General features: G+C 40.8%; 1 protein-coding gene across 5 annotated transcripts in view; it reads left to right on the top strand.

Annotated features, from left to right (window-relative positions):
- Window positions 1-18,434, top strand: part of MID1 (midline 1) — a 465,347-nt gene that overhangs the window by 365,288 nt on the left and 81,625 nt on the right. For all 5 annotated transcript variants that reach the window (XM_056558892.1, XM_056558888.1, XM_056558890.1 and 2 more), the window contains exon 3: window positions 13,658-13,753. In XM_056558892.1, coding sequence (XP_056414867.1) covers window positions 13,658-13,753 — 96 coding nt within the window. The remainder of the gene's footprint in view (window positions 1-13,657; window positions 13,754-18,434) is intronic.

Genomic DNA, 18,434 nt, shown 5'->3' with positions numbered 1-18,434 from the left:
GGGGTTCTCGATAGTAGGAATTCCTGTAAATTGTCAGAAGGCATAAGGTTGGATCACATATTAACTCTTAGATAAATAATCTAAGCTGGCAGCACCGCGCAGTATGTGTGCTTTGAGATTTAGTGTCATGGAGAAAGGCATTCATCTCTTTTTGTACAAGTAGCAAGAAATTATTCCGATTTTAGCCAGGATTTGTATCACGGTCTGAACCTATGTTATAGCTGTTGCTATTTATGATCTAGGTCTCTGAAGTGTGAATATATTTACACACAGTAAAAATGAACCCAGAAACTACTGGACCAGCATACAGTGAAAAACAGGACCCAACAGTGAGCAGAATATGAACGAAGATACATTGAGATTAATTTATTTCATACTGTGTAAAGTTCTCAGATCATGCAGGATATTAAAGTATTAAATCATCAAAACCTACAGATGTAGCCATCATTTTCTTGATTCCTTTCACATTAAAACCTTGTGGTCCAATACTGCAGTCCAACGGCCTTCCATCTCTTTCTTACGTCTTACTAGCATTCTTTTCATAGGTTACCGAGAAGTGTTTCCAGAACTTAAATGTGTGATGTCACTATAAATTTGTTTGATATGTAATAGAGATATAGCAATAGTTTCAACTAATCGGCTCTGATTATTTGGACCCCCAAAACGATCAGTAGAATGAGCCAGGAGAAGTGCTTTCCCTCCCTCCTCTGTGTCAAGTGACCAAGACGGTCTTAAATTTAAGTCTACGCGACCGTCCTGTTCACGTAGACACAGAGCTGGCAGAGAAGTGCTCAGTAGCTTGCTTCCCTTCCTTATTGTATTAATGATCAGTCTGGGTCTGAAAACTCAGACAATGACCGAAAAATACTTTTAACATGTCCCTAGGACCCTATTCCCTAGGAATTTTCCTACATTTAAAGGGATTATCCCCAAGATTAAAAGTTATCTGCTATCCACTGGATAGAGGATAACTGGCTGATTGGTGTGGGGTGCAACCACTGAGACACCCACCGATCATTAGAATGGAGATCAGATGTCCACCAAGTGTTTGGAGCAGCAGCACACATGCTTGACCACAACTCCATTCTTTCTCTATGGAAATTTTGAATATTGCAATAACTCTGCAATGTTCAAAAGTCCTTTAGACCGTGATTAAAGTGATGGTTTAGCATGGATACCTCTGTAGATAGGGGAGGACTTTTAACCTTGGGAAAACCTTTTTATCCTTAGAATTGGTTGTCAGTGTCTATTCAGTGCCGTCAGGCCTCCAGGACCACAATAAAGGAACCGTAATGCACCTAAAAGGGGGCACTACGATCCTAGACATCTTCACCTCCATCCAAAGGATAGGGGATAAGATGTCTGATTGCAGGGGTACAGCTTCTGGGACCCCCCTGCTATCTCCTTGCAGCACCCAGCGTTGTAAACATTAGCGTGGGCAGCTGTGGTCGTGGTATCACGTCACTCCCCCTCCATTCATGAATAAAGGGGGCGTGGCATGACATCACGTCCATGGGTGTCCGCACCAAGCATTCTGAACAGAATGTTCAGAACGCCGGGTGCTGCAAGGAGATTGCGGGGGGTCCCAGAGGCGAAGCCTTCATTGTCAGACATTGCATCCCTGTTCTTTTGGATAGGGGATAAGATGTCTAGAGACTGAGTACCCCTTTAATGGTAGGGTCACACATGATGTATTTTGCTGTATATTATGCTGCATATTTCCCTACCCATTGAAGTGAATGGGTAGCAAAATCAGCTTCAGAAAATATGCAACAAAATAAGGCACGTGTCACCCTACCCTTAAAGGGGTTCTCCGGTGGATTTATTTATTATTATTTTTTTTCAAATCAACTGGTTCCAGAAAGTTAAAGAGATTTGTAAATTACTATTAACAAAAATCTTAATCTTTTCAGTTCTTATCAGCTGCTGTATGCTCCAGAAAAAGTTGAGTTGTTCTTCTCTGTCTGATCACAGTGCTCTCTGCTGACACCTCTGTCCATGTCAGGAACTGTCCAGAGTAGAATCAAATCCTCATAGCAAACCTCTCCTGCTCCGGACAGTTCCTGACACGGACAGAGGTGTCAGTAAAGAGCACAGTGGTCAGACTGGAAAGAACTACACTGTGCTTACAGCAGCCGATAAGTACTGGAAGATACAAATCTGTATAACTTTCTGGCACCGGTTGATTTGAAGAAAAAAAAAAATGGTTTCCCACCGTAGTACCCCTTTAAGCTAGGGCAAGCACTGCAAAGGACAGGGGCTCATTCGTATAGGCACTACAGGTCAGTTCCCAGCAGATACTTCCCTGCAATGTCAGGCAATATACATTATGAAATATAAAAAGAAGCTTGCTTTTATTAAACTCCAATATAACTTATCTCATACTGTGTCACCGGTGCTGTGTGGGTTAAATTTACTGCTTCTACCCTCCTAGCCACCTTTTGTAATTCAGATTTCTTGTGCCAAGGCAGAGGAAAGATTTTTAGGGATCTTTGTTAAGAGCAAGCTATTCCGCAGGTAAGGGACAGGACATCATTATTTTCACACATGGCTTCCAACAAGGGCTCTAGTGTGCTTGAAACTAAAGCTGTTGAGTAAAGTTACTGAGGCAAGTTAGTGTAACGGAAAGGTTTTCTTCCCTCGGTCCTCTTCTCTTCTGAGGATGGCCTCCATTCATGTTTGTACCTTTTGAAACAGTAAACTATTCTGTGAAACTTCACACTGTTGAAATCTGTTCACAGCGGCCTTATCTATAGTGTCCCTCCGCAGAATTGGATATGTGTAGGTGGAATATTCTGCAGATAGGCGCCTATCGCACATGGCTCCTACATCTGAGTCTTGGACTTCAAATAAAACTTGTTACACCTTACTTATATGTCGACTAAAAATATAATCGAGTTAAATCTATCCTAACCCACCCCCCCCCCCCCCCTGTTTGTGAGGGTGGGGATTTTTGTCTGAAGTTCCATGCAAGTATATGGTGCTTTTGATACATCTCCTGATGGCGTTCCTTTCGGGCTGCAGAGATTTCCCAAGACTTTTAAACATCCTACCGACCATCCCACTTGCAGGTCCAGAGAATAGTCGGTGTATAGGACGAATAGGAGGCCGGAATGTGAGGTTGGTAGCGTAATCTTTGCTTTGGAGCAAGTAAGGATAGCGGCCACCACTACTAGTAATCACACATCAATTCACATGGATTAGTTGCCGTACTTCACGCACCTCCCCCGTTTTTGGTTGTGCACAGTGCTATGTAGCATATGTCAATTTGCAAAATTGGAAGAGAAGAGAGTAGACAGCACTCACTATCCAGGGGTCACTTTATTTCAGGATACGGTGCATAGACAGACGATCAGCGGGCAGGGTGGAGAGGGAGGGGGTCTCGGACCCCCTCCCTCTCCACCCTGCCCGCTGATCGTCTGTCTATGCACTGTATCCTGAAATAAAGTGACCCCTGGATAGTGAGTGCTGTCTACTGTCTTCTCTTCCATTTTTGTAATTTTAGCTTTTTCTCTCCCACAAGGTTTAGGTAGGAAGACAAGGCAATGCTCCTTTTTTTAAGTTTTAAAATACAAAATATTACTCAAATCTATATGCACAAACAACCTGCAGTCATGTCTATCTTTTATATTTGTTTAAATGCGCCAAGGATTTTGCTGAAGTTCTGTATTAAATGTTTTTGTTACATAAATAATGCTCTGTTCACACTTGGTGCACAACGTTGAGAAAGCTCCTAGTGCTTAGCCAGTGTTTCCCAACCAGAGTGCCTCCTGGAGTTGTAAAACTACAACTCCCAGCATGCTGTTACCAAACTAAAACTCCCAGCTTTCCGGGCATGCTGGGAGTTGTCATTTTGCAACAGCTATATGCACATTATTTGGGAAACACTGGCTTTCACCAATCATATTCATATGGCCCCTCAACCAAACATATGCCAAAAATGTGTCCCTTTTGCAAATACCGGCCTTGTATCCATTGACACTTTTTTTTTCCATATGGAAAAGGACTGTAGACTACACTTTCTTCGATGCAGTCATACCGTTTTTAATGCATCCCATACAGTGGAGATCAAAAGTTTGGGCACCCCAGGTAAAAAAATTGTATTAATGTGCATAAAGAAGCCAAGGAAAGATGGAAAAATCTCCATAAGGCATCAAATTACAGATTAGACATTCTTATAATACGTCAACAAAAGTTAAATTTTATTTCCATCATTTACACTTTCAAAATAACAGAAAACCAAAAATGGCGACTGCAAAAGTTTGGGAACCTTGCAGAATTTATAGAATGCACTGCCCCCTTTGCAAAGCTGAGACCTGCCAGTGGCATCGATTGTTCTCAATCATCATCTGGGAAGACCAGGTGATGTCAATCTCAAAGGTTTTAAATGCCCAGACTCCTCTGACCTTGCCCCAACAATCAGCACCATGGGTTCTTCTAAGCAGTTGTCTAGAAATCTGAAACTGAAAAAGGTTGACGCTCACAAAGCTGGAGAAGGCTATAAGAAGATAGCAAAATGTTTTCAGATGTCAATATCCTCTGTTCGGAATGTAATTAAGAAATGGCAGTCATCAGGAACAGTGGAAGTTAAAGCAAGATCTGGAAGACCAAGAAAAATATCAGAACAGCTCGCAGGATTGTGAGAAAAACATCTCAAAACCCACGTTTGACTGCAAAATCCCTCCAGAAAGATCTGGCAGACACTGGAGTTGTGGTGCACTATTCCACTATAAAGAGATACTTGTACAAATATGGTCTTCATGGAAGAGTCATCAGAAGAAAACCTCTTCTAAGTCCTCACCACAAAAATCAGCATTTCAACTTTGCAAATGAACATATAGACAAGCCTGATGCATTTTGGAAACAAGTTCTGTGGACCGATGAGGTTAAAATTGAACTTATTGGCCGGAATGAGCAAAAGTCTGTTTGGAGAAGAAGGGGAACAGAATTTAATGAAAAGAACCTCTGTCCAACTGTTAAGCATGGGGGTGGATCAATTATGCTTTGGGGTTATATTGCAGCAAATGGCACAGGAAACCTCTCATGAGTAGAAGGAAAAATGCATTCAATAAAATTTCAGCAAATTTTGGATGCTAACTTGATGCTATCTCGGAAAAAGCTGAAGTTAAAGAGAGGATGGCTTCCACAAATGGATAATGATCCTAAACACACCTCGAAATCTACGGGGGATTACATCAAGAGGTGTAAACTGAAGGTTTTGCCATGTCCTTCACAATCTCTTGACCTCAACATAATTGAAAATCTATAAAAGAGGTGTATATATGGATATATATACTGATTGCGTATCTTCGCAAATCTGGGCTTATATAGTTAGTTAAATACTAAATAGTTGTAAATAAATTGATTTATGTGTTGGTGGTATAAGGTGAAAGAAAGAAAAGGATGTGATATATATATATATATATATATATATATATATATATATATATATATATATATAGATAAGTTAGGAGTAGCCGTATTAGTCCAGTGATGCAAAAAGCAAAATCATCGGTAGTTGCAGTATCTTGTAATACCTTTTTTATTGGACTAACAAGATTATGTAGAGACAAGCTTTCGGGATTCCTCCCTTTATCAAGTCATAAGCATTTCTGAGCTCACAAGGAGAAAACACAGGTTCTATCTCACAAAATATGCAGGGGTTAAAACAACATTAGTGGAGAATGGACATTAAGTTGGGCCATAAATTGTATAGCTATAGGACAATAGACTACAGATAATGAGGGGGGGCTGGAGAGCAGAGGTGAGAATAGTGGTTACGCTGGACAGACAATTTTACTACAGAACCATAGACTGAAGATAAGACTTAGACAGGGGAGGGGGAGCAGGGGTGTGATGGTGTTAGAGCAGGGAGAGAGTAGAGAGTTTAGCAAAGGTTATAGGAAATTTCGTATTGCTATACAATTTATGGCCCAACTTAATGTCCATTCTCCACTAATGTTGTTTTAACCCCTGCATATTTTGTGAGATAGAACCTGTGTTTTCTCCTTGTGAGCTCAGAAATGCTTATGACTTGATAAAGGGAGGAATCCCGAAAGCTTGTCTCTACAAAATCTTGTTAGTCCAATAAAAAAGGTATTACAAGATACTGCAACTACCCATGATTTTGCTTTTTATATATATATATATATATATATATATATATATATCTCCAGGTATATCACCTGAGTATATGTGTATGTAGAAAATGTGTATAAATATTAAGTAGAAATTACAATAAGTGATTGGGTGATGTGAGTGGATAGTGTATGGGTGGTAAATAAGTGATTTAGGAGAATTCAATATATTTCAATATTTATTTATAATATAGTGACTATCTACCCCTGCAGGGCCCTTGCATAGGGTAGAATAGTACAATTGATAGTAAAATAGTTTAAAATGTATAACTTTTAATTAAAAATAATTAAAAATAATAATAAAGCTTATAAAACGTGTATATATATATATATATATATATATATATATATATATATATATATCTATATATACAGGTGTGTGTGTGTGTGTATATATATATATATATATATATATATATATATATATATATATATGGAAACCAGCTATTGTTCGCTTTCCAGGATAAAAGGCAATAGTATTGGATAACCTTGCAGTATTATAGTTTGTATCCGGTTTGTGAAGATAGTTTAGTGTTCAATTGTTAGTATCACAATGGTTGTGGTAAAACGTGGATACCGGTATCCTTAAAAAAATAGTTTTTATAGCATATATTCCTATGGACGAAGGTGATATATTGCAATTATGTATCCATATGATGGTGCACAGCACCACTTACCGATCCTCCTAGCGGTAATCCTAGGCACACAGTCAGGCTGGCGCGGCTTGCATCCGGCTCTAGGTTGGTAGATGCCTGTCTGGAGGATAAGCCGCAAAGCAGCTACGTGGGATCCCGTGATGCCGGACTGGCACGGCTGGCGTCCGGCCGATGGAAACTGTCCGGGCTGAGCGGGTGTCCACGGAAGCGGTGGTAAAATAGAGGATCAGCAGTGGATGCTGGCAATGGATACTGGCAGTGTTCTCGTGTGCTGATGCGCACGTATTGCAGTGGGCCCCAGTCCTAGGGTCTCCAGCGGTTGCAAATCGTAAAGTGCGTTCCTGGCTTTTGATCAAGGTGTCTGTATCAGACTGCTGGTATAAGGTGGGTGGGCTAGACTCGTTTCGAGACACGCTTCGGTCTCTTTTTCAATAGCTATGTGATTGAAAATCTATGGATAGACCTTAAAAAAGCAGTGCGTGACAGACAGCCCAGAAATCTCAAAGAACGGGAAGACTTTTGTAAGGAAGAATGGGCAAAGATACCTCAAACAAGAATTGAAAGACTCTTGGCTGGCTACAAAAAAGCCTTTACAAGCTGTGATACTTGCCAAAGGGGGCAGTACAAGATATTAACTCTGCAGGGTGCCCAAACTTTTGCAGATGCCATTTTTTTGTTTTCTGTTATTTTGAAAGTGTAAATGATGGAAATAAAATCTAACTTTTGTTGACATATTATAAGAACGTCTATTCTGTAATTTGATGCCTTTTGGAGATTTTTCCATCTTTCCTTGGCTTCTTTATGCACATTAATACAAATTTTTACCTGGGGTGCCCAAACTTTTGGTCCCCACTGTATACCTATACAGTGGCATTTATCAAAGTCTTCGACAGTTTGTTTCTCCATTATAACTGCTTTGTTGAGATAGTTATAGCTAAGATAAGATGTGGTGAGTACTGTAGCTACATGGCATTCAGAGTAAATTCCATACATCTCTTTAATGCCAGGAAACCCTTTGCTCATCCTCTGTTGTGGAATATGTACTAAAATGGTCAGTGGTTGTTCTTAGAGTTGTGGTATCTTATCAATAGCTGGAGACAGACGCCACTGGCATTTCATAGCATTAGGAAGTGAGAATTACAGCCAGTGGCATAATTCTCTGTGGACCACAGGATGACTGAGCATTTCGGGGATTTATGACATTCCTCCCTCAGGCTGTGTGGTATGACAACATCGCTCTACACTTGTTGGAAGAAACATTTGCTTACATATTGTAGTTGTAACCAACTGTATGCCAAATTAAATGTCCCAATACTAGAGTTTGTGTTCTGGGTTTAAATATGGAAACTTGAACTCTGTATTGTATGAAGTTTAAATCTCTTAATAATAATGAACCTGAGAACCAAAAGGATATACATTGTAAAAGAAATTCTAACTGAAATACAGTGTGTGACTGGTTGGAGTCACTCATTGGCTTTCCAATTTGGTTATCCTTTTTGGTGTTGGCTATGAGTGTGATGATTTGCTATTGACATGTAACTCTTATCTATATCTCTACAATATTTGCAATTACTATAATTCTACATACTGTAGGATTATGGCCGTTGCACAAACTTTATGACAATATACAGACCACATGTTTTAGAAGTTACACTTTATATTCAATACCCAGTATGGTGATGAAGCTCACAGTTATAGGTTGTCACTTCCTTCGCTCCAATGGTCTACTAGATTACCATAGAATCACTTTATTTAACAAAATGACTCCTTGTGGCAGAAAAACTTCTCTGACATCTTGGCCACTAGGGGTCTTCCTTCCTAGCAATCTGTTGTCCACTGCTTGTTGTTAGCAGAAGTAACAAAGACAGCAAGTAAAGCCTAGCTACTGCTGTGTGCAAGAGAGAGGGAGAAAGGGAAAAGCGAGCCTGAGCTGTGTACCTGTGTGCATGCAAACTGTGACCATGTCGTTCTGGCCGGAAGAATCAAAGCTCTGCCTGAAAGATAAATTAAGGCTTCCATATTATCCCAGAAGCAGCAGTTACTAACATAGCTTTAGTAACCCCTTTCCCCCCCACATACCATCTTCCCAAGTACAGTGGCATCCTCTTCAGTCCATTGTACATTCACCAGTATTATGCAATTGTCATAGCAGTAAGGAGTAGGTGCTGTACTGTGATTGGTCAGACAACTACAGGAGGAAGTACCTGTTTGTGTACTACTGGTAAACAGGCCAGCTCTGGTCTCACACCATGAAATGGCAAGAATGAGAAATAGCTGTACACTATGGAGGGGACTTTCAAAATGTCACCACTCTGAAGGGTTAATTGAACAAAACCAGCCAGTTTTGTTTTAAAAACTTTTGATAGAGGAGGTATGTTTTAATAATTGTCTAAATTAAATTTTTTTTAATAAGCAACCAATTTTAGAATAGGTTGACCCGATGACATATATATGATTTAGGCGGTTGAGCTATGAGAAAGAAGCTGAATGAACCATTGATTGATACATATACCAAGATAGGTACCCCATTTTTCTGTTGTGACGGGGCCTTCTCACCTCCCTATGTAGGAAGATTAGGCAGTATTAGTACTACAGATAATGTAACAGTACTACTTAGCTCCAATCTACATATCCAATGTGTGCATAGGTATAAAGTTCTTTAGACTGCATGCCAAAGTGGAGCCTTTGCTAGTAGTATCCTTATCTAGTTGTTCTGGAGATTTTATGACAGACCTTCTATTGTCTATTTTATGACATGTTGAATCTGTCAACTAGAATAGGGTTAACTCAAGGTCAACCTTGTCACCTTTATCTGTGGCACCAAGACCGCAGTCTGTCTGCGAAACCTCCCATAACCTTGTGTAGTATATGGTGAAAGACAGACTGGTTTATTATACAATTATTTTGCTTACCGCACCACTTTTAGGAGTATTATGTGGTTGTTAAATCCCAATAAACAGCATAAACCACAACCTTATTTTCCCAGGAGAATAAGTCTCAGGTTTATGAAATGCTGAATCTTAGTTTAATACATCGCAAGAGACATTATGGTGTTCTACATTTTTTTTTTTTTTTTTTCCAGGTAAAAAATATCCCTGGGTCTGTGACTGGAGGCATAGTGCTGTGTTTTTTCTATATGCACACATTGATATATTTGTTGTTTTAATTGCCATTTATTTATTCATTCATTTATTTTTTTCTCCATTTAGTATAGAAATATTTTTATTGATATATTTACAGGAAAATTAATTTTCATATCTCACTGTGAGAGTTGAGGTTGAAGATGTTTATAACATTTCATAAAAATGAGTTTAATGTACTATAAGACATAAAATGTACTTGAAAATGGAAAGGAGGTGATTTTAGGAGATGTTGGAGCTTTAATCGCCCATGTCTACAGCCCATATGACATACCGTATATACTAGAGTATAATCCGACCCGAATATAAGCCGAGGCTCCTAATTTTACCCCTAAAACCCAGGAAAAGTTATTGACTCGACTATAAGCCTAGGGTGGGAAATACATCATCCCCCCCCCTGTCATCATCCATATCCCCGTCATTAACACCCCCCCCGTCATCATCACCCCCGTCATCATCACCCCCGTCATCATCACCCCCGTCATCATCACCCCCGTCATCATCACCCCCCGTCATCATCACCCCCCGTCATCATCACCCCCCGTCATCATCACCCCCCGTCATCATCACCCCCCGTCATCATCACCCCCCGTCATCATCACCCCCCGTCATCATCACCCCCCGTCATCATCACCCCCCGTCATCATCACCCCCCGTCATCATCACCCCCCGTCATCATCACCCCCCGTCATCATCACCCCCCGTCATCATCACCCCCCGTCATCATCACCCCCCGTCATCATCACCCCCCGTCATCATCACCCCCCGTCATCATCACCCCCCTTCATCATCACCGCTTGTCAATCCCTTCAGTGGTCTTCAATCTGCGGACCTCCACATGTTGCAAAACTACAACTCCCAGCATGCCCGGACAGCCATCGTCTGTCCGGGCATGCTGGGAGTTGTAGTTTTGAAACATCTGAAGCTCCACAGGTTGAAGACCACTGCGGCCTTTGTCATTATCCAGACCCACCCCTTAAGTTTTCTACTCTCCTCCCCTCGGTGGGAAGGAAGGGTGAGCTGGTACGGGCCATCTATGCTACAGGGACTGTCCGGTGGGGAGGGTTAGTCGTTACGGGCTGTCCATTGTCACCGGGAGGCCCTCTTCTCCGCTCCGGGCCCGGCCCCGGAATAGTGACGTTGCCTTGACGACGACGCACTGAGACGTTCATGCGCAGGGACTTTCCTGTGCGTTGTCATCAAGGTAACGTCACTAGTCCGGAGCGGAGAAGAGGACAGCCCCGAATGACTAACCCTCCCCACCGGACGGTCCCTGCAGCATAGATGGCCCGTACCAGCTCACCCTTTCTTCCCACGGAGGGGAGGTGAGTAGAAAACTAAGGGGGGGGGGTCTGGATGATGACGAAGGCCCGTGGTCTTCAACCTGTGTACCTCCAGATGTTGCAAAACTACAACTCCCAGCATGCCCGGACAGTCGATAGCTGTCCGGGCATGCTGGGAGTTGTAGTTTTGCAACATCTGGAGGTCCGCAGGGTGAAGACTACTGAAAGGGATTGACAGGCGGAGATTTCACTCGAGTATAAGCCGAGGGGGGGTGTTTTCAGCACGAAAAATTGTGCTGAAAAACTCGGCTTATACTCGAGTATATACGGTATTCACTTAATATCTTAAAGTGGCTAAAATACAAGTAAGCTGAATTACCAATAATTCCCTAATATACTTGAATTAGACTTGCTCGCAGCAAGGACCAGGTAAGCTGAGAACATTTTACTGCTTTTTTTTTCAATATTTTTTTATTATGTCTCCTTTTTATGGAAGACGTGTAATGAAAGGAGTAGACAATTACTTCTCTCACGTTATTGTTTTATAACCTGCTCTCAGACATTATAAATTTGGCTTTTCATTTTGCATGTTCGCCTGACAGGGGTAATAATGTTATGACACGCAATATTATAATATGCAATAGATTTCATGATCTGTCACAGTGCGGTATTAAAGGAAAAGTGGGTCGTTTATATTTAAGTATCCTGTGTCGTCTCCTATCGTAAAATGGAATTCCTTCCTGCAGGACGTATAAAAGTGATTTATGGATCTGCTTTTTACTATCAAAATGTTCTATGTAAAATGATTTAGCGGCAAAAATAGGCAGCACAGGCTACGGCGCTATTCTTGCCACCAAGAACACCAGAATGCATGGTATGGGAAACACGGAGAACCTTATTAGGAGTAATAGGGATCTGTGAGGTTTTGTTGGGGTGTGTATGATGCTAGTGTGAACAGAGCCAATATTAAATATTTTTTTTTCTGCCATGCTTGCAAAACATTATGTACAGGATTTATAAATGTATCATTACTAACCTGAATCATACGATAATTTGTATACTGTCCTTTGGGTGTGTTCTCATGTTCAGGTTATAAGATACAGTCTTTGAATCCAAAGACAAAAATCGATTGAAAAGGAAAGTCTCAGTGATTCCTTTATTTGTATTCTCCATTTATCCTCCATTCTTGGTGTTGGCTTCAATAACTGCATTTAAAAAAAAAAACACCCTTACTGAAACAAGCTTTTACTTTCATTTATTTACTAAAAAAAAATACACAGACAGATTTGTAGAAATCCAAATAAGGCCAATGATTGGCTTCATCCAGGGCTTAGGTTACAGGGTTGTCATGATGGTACATCCGCCAGGCTTCCCAAAACAAGAGTGGCATTACACTGGAACCGAGTAGAGGGGTGACGCTGTTTTCCAGCCATTGCCTGCTACTGGTCAGCAAAAAACCCTTTTAGATATGGTTAAACAGGTAAGTTATGTAGGTTAGGAGATTAGCTACAGCAATACGCCTAGGCAGAAAGCTGTCAATTAGTGTTAGGAGGGTGCGAGAAGCAGCAGCTCACAAATCTGAGTACAGATCATGCATTCATAATTGGGTGACTGATACTCTCAGCTCGCTCTACAGTAGATTAACTCTGATTCTCTGAAAACTAGTGCTGGAATTAGTGTCTACCACCCCTACTGTATGTTCCCCTCAGATAGGACAGCATAAAGTTTGTGATAGATTCCCTTTAAAGGTTCCCTCTCATTTAACAAAACTAGACATTTCACAGAGACATGTTAAAGGCTTTGATTGGTCAGTCTGTGTATTCAGACCCCCACCAACCATTAAAGGAGATCTCGGCGAAAAATAAGTTATCCCCTATCCACAGGATAAGGGATAAGTAGCCCCCAGCGGTTGGACCCCCTGCGATTACCGGGACAGGACATGGCGCTCAGTGAGGAGCGCATGCTGCAGACGGCACATGCTCCTTTCATTCCTATGGGAGCACGGAAAAGACCCAAGTACAGCTTTCGGGCATCATTGACGCTCCCATAGAAATGAATGGAGTGCATGGCATCTACAGGTAGACTACAAACGCTCCTCACTGAGAGCACCGGGGTCCCATCTCGGTGAACACAGGTGGCCCCAGTGGTCAGACCCTATCTTGTGGATACGGGATACGTTTTTTTTTTGCCAGAGTACTCCTTTAAATGAGTGGGGAGGAGCATGCGGTTGTGTACTTCACTCCTGCTATCTCCATTCAGTTGCAGGTGATGGGCACTAATATAAGTCTATAGGGCTGTCTCCTGCAACTACATGTTTCTGTGAAATGTCTGAAGCTTTGTTACATGACAAGGAACTTGAACTTAAATGTTTCTTGTGTGCTGCTGAAGTCTACACATAACATATTCCGAAGTGGTAACTCCTATGTTTTGGTATTTTACAGCAAAGCCTGGAAAGCAACCTTACCAGCCTCATCAAAAGAAACACCGAGATGGAAATGCTGTTAGCCAAGCTTATTCAGACATGCCAGCATGTTGAGGTGGGTGCAAATCTGAACTCAATTATGTTTATCTGTCATTATATCCACAGCAATAGGAAATACACCCAACTGGGGATTATTACTACTTTCTTTTTGAAGATTGGTTTAGATCCTCACAAGGCAGAGGATTTTTCTTGTTGATTCATGAACTTTTACTTTATGTATTGTTGGAAAAAAGAAGGCGCTTGACATTGCTGTATTAGAATAATGAATATTTTTCTTGAAACAGTGCTATTTTTGTCCATGACCCGTATCCGTTCACTTATAGGCGTTGCAATACCAGACACATTCCATATATGAGAGGTACTGTTAGACTATGTTCACATGGTGGAATGTCCACCCAAAAAAATTCCGTGCAGGCATTCCGCAGACACCGAAGCGCCGGCAGAATATGCTAGGACAGCTTGGAAATGCGCTGTTACATAGATGGCAATGCATTTCCTTGTGGACCCCACAGAAAGAATAGATTTTGCACGGAAATTCCGCCATGTGAACATGGCCTCAAAGTAGCAGACCCTCTTCTTTTTAACTTGACCTATTGATGCAGTCCTAAGAATTATATATTGTGTTGCCTTCTATCGTTCAGACTGATTAAATCCATGAACCAATTGCTGTTAAGATGACCGTTTTTTTAGTCATATATTCTACACTCTTTTTGCAGGTATTTTGATTATTTTTAAAATTACATTAACTAATTTTATCCGCGTTGAATTCATGGTGTCCAAACACATTGGATCATGCCAGATATTTCCAGTTCATGAGTGGTTACAATCTAAGAAACGTCCAGAACATGCGTCCTCCGTTTAATACACAACGTGTACATATCGTAAGCTGCGGAAATTGGTTCCTCCTCGGGATTACTTTCATCGGTTGTATTGGTAATGATTTAAACTCCGTACGTTTAGACTTGTGATCATTATGGAACACTTGGCTTCTTGTACATCTGCTTTTCCTTTCCTGACAGACTATCACAGGACTATAATTGGAACATCAGAATTTTAGAAAATCACGTTTTCTCTGGAGCGAAATGTTTAGAGTGCGGACACTTTGAAGTGGTTATGTCTTCCTTCCTCCCCCTTTTCTTTATGCATCTCTTGGAACAGTGACTGATGCTACCTAATGAGAAGCTTGACAGGACCTGATCAAAGCCGAGACACTGAGCTCCTTGTATTATCTGACATGTGGAAGTGTCAGCGATTTAATAGGAAAACATTATTTGAGTTGAAAAGTTGGTTGTTTTCATTTTACAATCCAACTTATTTTTCAGCTGTGTGGCTCAACATAGATTTACAATGCCAACGCTGCCGGGATGTATAAAACACCGGTCCTGTCATTAAGTCATCACTCTCAAATCTGATGCTAGAACCCATCTTGCTGGGAAACTAAAAACAGGTATTCCATGTGTGTGTCTGAGCACAGGAGTTTATAGCACAGTCTGGTTTTATTTTCTTTCATCTGTCATATATTAAATGCATTGTGCTGTAAAGCGGATTGTTGCTTTTGACAGCTATTCATAGACGGAACTTCAAAGAGACAGGAGGCGTTCAGTTCTAAAGAGCAGCTATGTTGTAACTTCTAGTATACATTACATATGGGGAAATTTGGTACAATCTGGTAAATGGGTACAGATTAGGGGTGCCCATTTGGTTGCATGCTGCATATTTTTTTTTTTTTTTAAAGGGGTACTCCGGTGAAAAACTTTTTTTTGTTTTTTTAAATCAACTGGTGCCAGAAAGTTAAACAGATTTGTAAATTACTTCTATTAAAAAAATCTTAATCCTTCCTGTACTTATTAGCTGCTGAATACTACAGCGAAAATTCTTTTATTTTTGAAACACAGAACTGTCTGCTGACATCACGAGCACAGTGCTCTCTGCTGACATCTCTGTCCATTTTAGGAACTGTCCAGAACAGCATATGTTTGCTATGGGGATTTCCTTTTACCCTGGACAGTTCCTAAAAATGGACAGAGATGTCAGCAGAGAGCACTGTGCTCGTGATTCAGCAGACAGCTCTGTGTTTCAAACGGAAAAGAATTTCCACTGTAGTATTCAGCAGCTAATAAGTACAGGAAGGATTAAGATTTTTTAATAGAAGTAATTTACAAACCTGTTTAACTTTCTGGCACCAGTTGATAAAAAAAAAAAAAAAAAAAAAAAAAAGTTTTTCTCCGGAGTACCCCTTTAAGGGCAAAATCTGAAAGGAGTTATAATGCTATATCCAGTTATATGTTCTATTGGGCCAAGGATGCCTATCCCTTGTTAGTATCTTCTTTTCACTGGCAACAAGGCTCTGTTTTTAAAGAATCCATGATTCATATGACCAATCCATTTTCCCCTTCTTTTTTAAGGTTTTTTTTTCAGGGACTATAGGATTGATGGGCGCTGCAGCTCAGCTCTTTTATTTTAGTAAAAACGAAGAAGTAGTTGCAGCACACGTCCAATCTTTTAACAGCTTTATTTGGCAGGTACAACAGGATACAGGCGACAATTGTTTCGCTAGAACAATAGCTTTTCACAGAGGGCTGTGAAAAAGCTATTGTTATAGCGAAACAATTGTCGCATGTATCCCGTTGTACCTGCCAAATAAAGCTGTTAAAAGATTGGACGTGTGCTGCAACTACTTCTTCGTTTTTGCTATTTGGAGTGCTGAGCTTCCTCACTTCAGCTGCACCTGCACCGTCATCACGGAGTGCAGCCAATAACGGGGGTCTGAGGTCCTGAACTCACCTGTCCTTGCAGAGGTAATCCCGGCAGTGCCAGCGTGTCTTCCATCGGAGAGCGTCTTATATTTTAGTGGGGACTCAGCTACAGTTACTTGGTGCTGCCACTATACAATACGCCATGCAGGACTTCCGTTCATTGTATTGTCTAGGGCGCTGAACAGCCAGTCGGCAGGTGTACCAAGTGTCAGTATTCCAATTATAACCAATTGTTAGCATATCCTGTGGATAGGCCATCAATCCTATAGTCCCAAAAAAAAAAAAAACTTTAAATACAAAAGGCAGCCATGGCCATAAAAAAGCTGATGTTATACATAAAGATATATTTACAAAAATGTAACTTTAGTTTTAAAGAAATTTTGATGGAATATCGGGAAGGATAATGACTACTTACCAACCAGTGACTCCTTTAATTTCCTGTTATGGGGACCATGGGAAAACGGGACCAAATGCGCACCATTCAAGGCAGAGCTGGAGGGAATAAACAAGGACAGAAAACGAGAAGCGTTGCATGCGTGTCAAATTGAAGAGCACAGAAAACTAATTGTGTAAAAGCAATGCAAGCCTTAGGGTATGTTCACACGTACACAGATGTGATGCTCAGGATTTGATGCACAGGGTTTTCTAATGAAGATTTCAATGTAAACTAAATGACTGAGCACAGATTCTAATGGTCGGTTACAAATCCTGTATGTGTGTCCGTTACAAATCCTGTATGTACCCTTCCAGTTTAATGACCACTGTAAAGAAAGCCTAACGATATGTTCAGACATCTGAATGTCCGCTTAGAAAATCTCAGTGCGGACATTCCGCAGACTGCGGGCGTCGGCATAACATGCCGGTGCTAAGACAGCACAGAAATGCTCTGTTTCATAGACTACAATGCCGTCCGCAAATAGAGTGGGCATGTTCATTCTTTTTGCGGACACTGGAATCAGAATTTCCAAGCCAGAAACATTTGCCGCGGAAATTCCGAGGTGTGCACAGTGCAGTAGAATCCCATTGAATTCAACGGAACTCTACTGCTGCGGAATCTCTGTGCAGAATTCCATTACTCTATGTTCTTTAGCTGCATAGTATAAAAGTTTGGTGCTCCCTGTATTGATTGTTACAGCATGGTATTTTTCTGCTGGCTGCTTTTGTGAGATATAAAAGGGATTTTAGTAACTGATGGTATTTTATATACTGGGGTCTGCCGGAACCAATATCCTTCCTCAGAATAAAGAAGAATAGTGGAAAACCCCTTGAAGTTTCACTCTAGAATCTTTGAACACTTCTTTAAACATCAAGTAGTCTATTGCATAGGAATTTTCCTTCCACTATGCAGTTTCATGAATTTAATAGTACTCGAACATGCTTTTATGATTGTTACAAGGCTATTTCTCATATTTTATCAGCTTACATTTAAGGTTTGTTGCCAGGGTTAACAAAGGCTTCACAAGTACTCTAGCATACAGCACGCTGATGGATAAATGTGTGGCCCACATTAGACCTTGTGTGGCAGGAATTTTTTTTCCCAAGTGGCATGCTGAGGAGCTGCCAGTAATGCATGAGAAATATTTTTTTACAGCCCATTATAGAGCACTTAAATTATGGTTTTGTTTGTCATTTTGGCAAAATTCCCAGAAATAAGGCTCCAGAGCCACCAGCACTTTGGACCTAACATGACTCCCTACCGTACCACCCAGGTCTCTTATTGAGTGGTTCCTTTGCGTTTTTGTTCTAGGTCAATGTATAAAACTAACTCTATATATAGTGCTTGGCTTGTCTTTATTAGCTTTTCGATTTGAATCTAACAGTCTATGAAAAATAAATATACCACAAATTGGACTGGTCTTCGGAATAAAATATGTAATTATTGGCTCTGTCTGCTTCTTACGCTATTGCCTATTCTCACTGTACAATTACTTCACGCTTTCTTTGCCTTGTTTAAGTATTCCATGTCTACTATGGTGACCT

This window comes from Hyla sarda, chromosome 2 (assembly GCF_029499605.1).
Source record: "Hyla sarda isolate aHylSar1 chromosome 2, aHylSar1.hap1, whole genome shotgun sequence".
In the NCBI taxonomy this organism is placed as follows: Eukaryota; Metazoa; Chordata; class Amphibia; order Anura; family Hylidae; genus Hyla; species Hyla sarda.
The sequence above is the reverse complement of the archived record's forward strand: the minus strand, read 5'-3'. Positions and strand labels throughout refer to the sequence as shown.